We start from the raw sequence: 4,061 nt of genomic DNA, 5'->3' as shown, positions 1-4,061 counted from the left end.
GGGGATGGAAGAGATACTTTTGACTGGGGCTGCCGTTTGACGACGTTCCTGCCTTCACCTTTTTTTTTTCTCAATATTTTCAACGGAAAAGGTTTTTGTTTGTTTGTTAGCTGCATCTGCTGTTAGATTGGTTGTGAAACTGGCGTGCAACTCAAAGGAATGGCGCTGTCGCCCCGCGAGCACAGCTGCTGTTTTCCTGTTATGAGTTTTTTTTGCACGTGCCGAAAAAAATGCCGCAGCCGATTTGGCTCATGATGGGGACCGCCTTTCTGCTGAAGACGGCACACGGCGCCGCTGCCTCTGGAAAACAGTTTTTTCTCTCCACGCAGCATACCATTGCACTATGGCAATTCATCGCGGACCCGACTCGACTGACGATACCAGAGGTGTACCGCAAGACGAGGTTTGTAGTCGTGCGTCTGTATTTGCCGGATAGTGATGGACGGGCAATCACCGGCAGCAAGGTAGACCTGCATCTAGTGTCCCTCTACCCCTCACTGGATGTTGCGCTACTGGTCCTAAAGTCACCCGCTGCCTCTTTCTAGGAAAAAAGTGAACCCAATGCACATGCGGGGGAGGTATAGCGGTTGGCAGAGACTCTGGGCGATGGCCTCGCGTTGTCTGCGGCAGACCCCGAGGTGGGTGACTCGTGTCTCGCTTCCGGCTACCGTGGCGTAGGCTCTCTGGGGCTTCTGGACACAGCCGACCCCAACTTGCTGCAGCGTCTAGCTGTAGTGCAGCGCGATGAATTGCTGGTGAAACTGAGGTGGCGTGGAAAGGCAGCAGGAGACTGCCACGTCACGGGTGGAAGTACTGCACGCCGGCGGAATATGCCGCGCGACTCAGGGTCGCTGCTACCACGGCATGTCAGGAGCTCCACTTCTTGTGAATGACCACACATGTGGCGGCATTCTTTATGGGACACACACAGAGCACCTAGAGTACGTGGGGTACACACCTGCACGCAGCTTTGACGCGTGGGTATGGCGTATGGTGGGAACGGGGTAGCTTGTGTTATTGGCCATTATCGCTTTTCTTTTATAGGGCTGTGTCTGTGACCCCTCGGAGGTGGAACCTACGGCTTGCAGCATTTACATTCTTGACATTATATTCACAAGAAGCTACTGCTTGCCTACACTGTGGTTTTTCTTTAAATTTATTTCAACCTCACTTTTTTCTCTTTTTTATTTTCTTGCGAATTCGTGGAGCAGTTTCGGAGCCCCTGGGCGAAGAAAACACACACGAAGGAAGACAAGAACAATGTTGGATGAGCGGCCCACGAAAACGATGCGGACGGAGTGTGGCACCAAACCCGTCAGCACCAAAGAATTTCTACAGACAGGTGTGGCGGAAGGTCCCTTCAGCGTACTTGACAGCGCAATGCGAAACGGGACCCGTGTCTTCATTCAGTCACGCTTTAACAAATCCCTCGTCGCTACGGTTGTTGCTTTCGACAAACACTTCAACCTCATCCTCCGCGACGTGGTGGAGCTAACAATGGTCAACAATGAGCAGAAGGAGCGGTCTATACGCAACATGTTCCTGCGCGGAGGGTCGGTGGTGTTCATTGTCAAGCTGCCGCAGAATGCGGCGTAGCGACACGCATGGATGCTGCACAGCCACTCGAGCACGCATACACGGATACCACTGCCTTCTCTAATTAAGCTGAGAAGACGTAGGAGAGGAATAGTTGATGGGAGGAGAGGGGTGCTTGTGCCCCCTCAGAGACTTGTTTCCTTGTATATAGTTTTTCTACTAAGTTTATCTGCCTTTCAATTATTATTATTTCTCTTCTCGCAACCTCTTTCCCCCTCTTTTTCCATTGCTCTCTTTTTTTTTTTGTAGGTTTTCTGTTTGCTTACTTTCTCATTGGTTTTTGTGTAGTAAGCAGGGGTACATTGATTCAACAAAACACAATCTAGTGTGCAGCCTCTTTTTCGTCGCGACATTGACGTTGATGCTCACATGCATGGGCGCCGTGAGTACTGCCGCCGGCAATCTGCCTGAGCCTGCGCTGGGGCACGACAACCACGGAGAAATTGTGCGGAAATGCGGCAAGGTAGCGGTCGCCGAGGTGCAGTGGTTCCAATGAAAAACATCGGAGGCAACTAACCTCATTGGAGCGCTCTCAAGTCCAACTGGACGTTATCGTTATCCGTTGAACGTGCTAAGTTTAGTTATTTGCATTTGCGGGAAAACAGTTTTTTCCCCAAAACGTTGTGGAGGTGGTGCAATGGAGGGAGTTCCGCAGTTGAGATTACTTCATTAGTTAGCAGTCAATGTGGGTGCCACTTCGTGTTTGACACCTCTTTTGCTTTATTATTATTATTTTGTGTGTGTGTGTGCGGGGTGTGTGAATATATATAATCAATGCATAACGTTCCGAGCCCACGTTTTCCCCTTCAGCCATGAAGGGGTGGCCCTTGTTTACGTTGATGTGGGTGATCGTGTCAAGCAGGGCCTCTTTTGCGTTAACTTGTCACTCTTTGTTTCTGTCCCCCTCTATCTATCACTGTTTCTTTTCCATCTTTGAATTGTTTCAACACGCGGAGAAAGTTTGTTTGGTTCCGGTGTAGAAGACCACCTCCGCTTATCCTCTATGCTTTTTACGTGCACTGCGTGTGGCGGTGCTACCACAGATGAGGTGTGCCACAAATGCATCTCGCAGCCGAGCAGCCTTCCACAAGAGGCGTGTAGTCACCGCTCCCACCTCACTGATGATTCGCCGCAGAGTTTTCAACAGGAACAGCAGGAGGCCACCCCTGTTATGCCACCGACGACACCGCGCAACGGTTACTTTGCGGGGCGATGTGTTGTCGAAGAGGGGTCGACAGTTGGGCATGAGCTCATTGACCAAAACAGTATCAAGCAGTCACCCAGTTTGATGCCAGGTATGTCCTCCCCGTTGCAAAAGAATTCAACTAACAACACTTATGAGGAGAGAGTGGGGGGCAGTAATGTAGTTTTGGCTGCGCATGAAAATGTGCCTACAGTGATGAAATTTCCTAAAAACAGACGAGTCTCAACGCTTTGGAAAATAAGGGCCACTAAGCCGCTCTCTAGTAGGAACATAACAAAGGTATGCTGTGTAGAGTTTGATGGCGAAGGCTGGGGCAGCATACTGACAGACCACGAAGACGGACTCTACGCAGCGTTACAGTTCGACATTTCTAACGCTCTGTTCTTCACATGCTCTTTTTCCTTCAGACTAATGAAGACGAGCAGCGGATTTGTCGTGTATTGCACCATAACATACCCAGCACATGTTGGCGACGACACCGTATACCACAGCCTTGCTGACTATCACTTTCCAGTCACACGACGGCTATACCAGACCCGGTTACTCCGAGGTAAGTTAGGCTTGCCCATGCAGAATCTTAACAAGCGCATTCAAAAACCTGCCGCCTCATCCGCTTTTAGCGTTAACGAGGATTCAATAAATAGTTTGACAGGAATCGGATTCTGCACGTTCAATGAGGTACCACATCCTTCTTTACAAACGACACAACGTCCTACAAGTGTGTCTACAGGCAGCAAACCGAAAGAGACGTCTCTTGTTGATTCAACTAGACCTAACCTACGGAGCCACAACGTTGATATGAGAAGCATCACTACATCCACTACAGCACGAAATGCACTTTCAGACCAAACAGCAAACCACACTCAGTCCAAATCAGGCAGTTTACAAGGACAACTAGAGAGAGGATCAGTGCAATCAATCCACTCACACACAGACAGGGAAGGTTATCTTTCACCAACAAACGACTGCTCCAGAACAATAAAATCTACAGACATCCCATTCATACATCCTACAACAAAAGAAGTGTGCAGCTTGACGTCCGCCCCCCAAAGTGTTGCCCTGCGGTCTGGTGACGAGCGTCTCATGAGTGTGAGGTCGTTTGGTGTTGGAAGCATCCCAGACACAGTGATGGGATCAGGGCGCAGCTTGACGTCCGCCCCCCAAAGTGTTGCCCTGCAGCCTGGTGACGAGCGTCTCATGAGTGTGAGGTCGTTTGGTGTTGGAAGCATCCCAGACACAGTGATGGGATCAGGGCGCAGCT

The 4,061-nt window shown here is 50.1% G+C and overlaps 3 protein-coding genes across 3 annotated transcripts, besides 1 other annotated feature; all 3 read left to right on the top strand.

Annotated features, from left to right (window-relative positions):
• Positions 1-230: 230 nt before the first annotated feature.
• On the top strand, positions 231-545 carry TraAM80_10052 (putative serine protease PepD; the record flags this gene model as incomplete). The annotated part of the gene is made up of 1 exon (XM_029386703.1): positions 231-545. The coding sequence occupies one exon, from the start codon at positions 231-233 to the stop codon at positions 543-545; it is 315 nt and encodes a 104-aa protein (XP_029233447.1).
• Positions 546-1,260: 715 nt separating this feature from the next.
• TraAM80_10051 (small nuclear ribonucleoprotein SmD2) lies at positions 1,261-1,596 on the top strand (the record flags this gene model as incomplete). The annotated part of the gene is made up of 1 exon (XM_029386702.1): positions 1,261-1,596. One exon carries the CDS (start codon positions 1,261-1,263, stop codon positions 1,594-1,596), a length of 336 nt encoding a protein of 111 aa, XP_029233446.1.
• A 735-nt stretch (positions 1,597-2,331) lies between these two features.
• Positions 2,332-2,356: a microsatellite.
• Positions 2,357-2,599: 243 nt separating this feature from the next.
• On the top strand, positions 2,600-4,061 carry TraAM80_10050 (uncharacterized protein; the record flags this gene model as incomplete). The annotated part of the gene is made up of 1 exon (XM_029386701.1): positions 2,600-4,061. A coding segment is annotated over one exon (1,462 nt), but the record flags the coding sequence as incomplete, so codon positions are not given.

Source organism: Trypanosoma rangeli (assembly GCF_003719475.1).
Source record: "Trypanosoma rangeli strain AM80 chromosome Unknown Tra_15.4_contig_00771, whole genome shotgun sequence".
Taxonomy (NCBI): Eukaryota; Euglenozoa; class Kinetoplastea; order Trypanosomatida; family Trypanosomatidae; genus Trypanosoma; species Trypanosoma rangeli.
The sequence above is the reverse complement of the archived record's forward strand: the minus strand, read 5'-3'. Positions and strand labels throughout refer to the sequence as shown.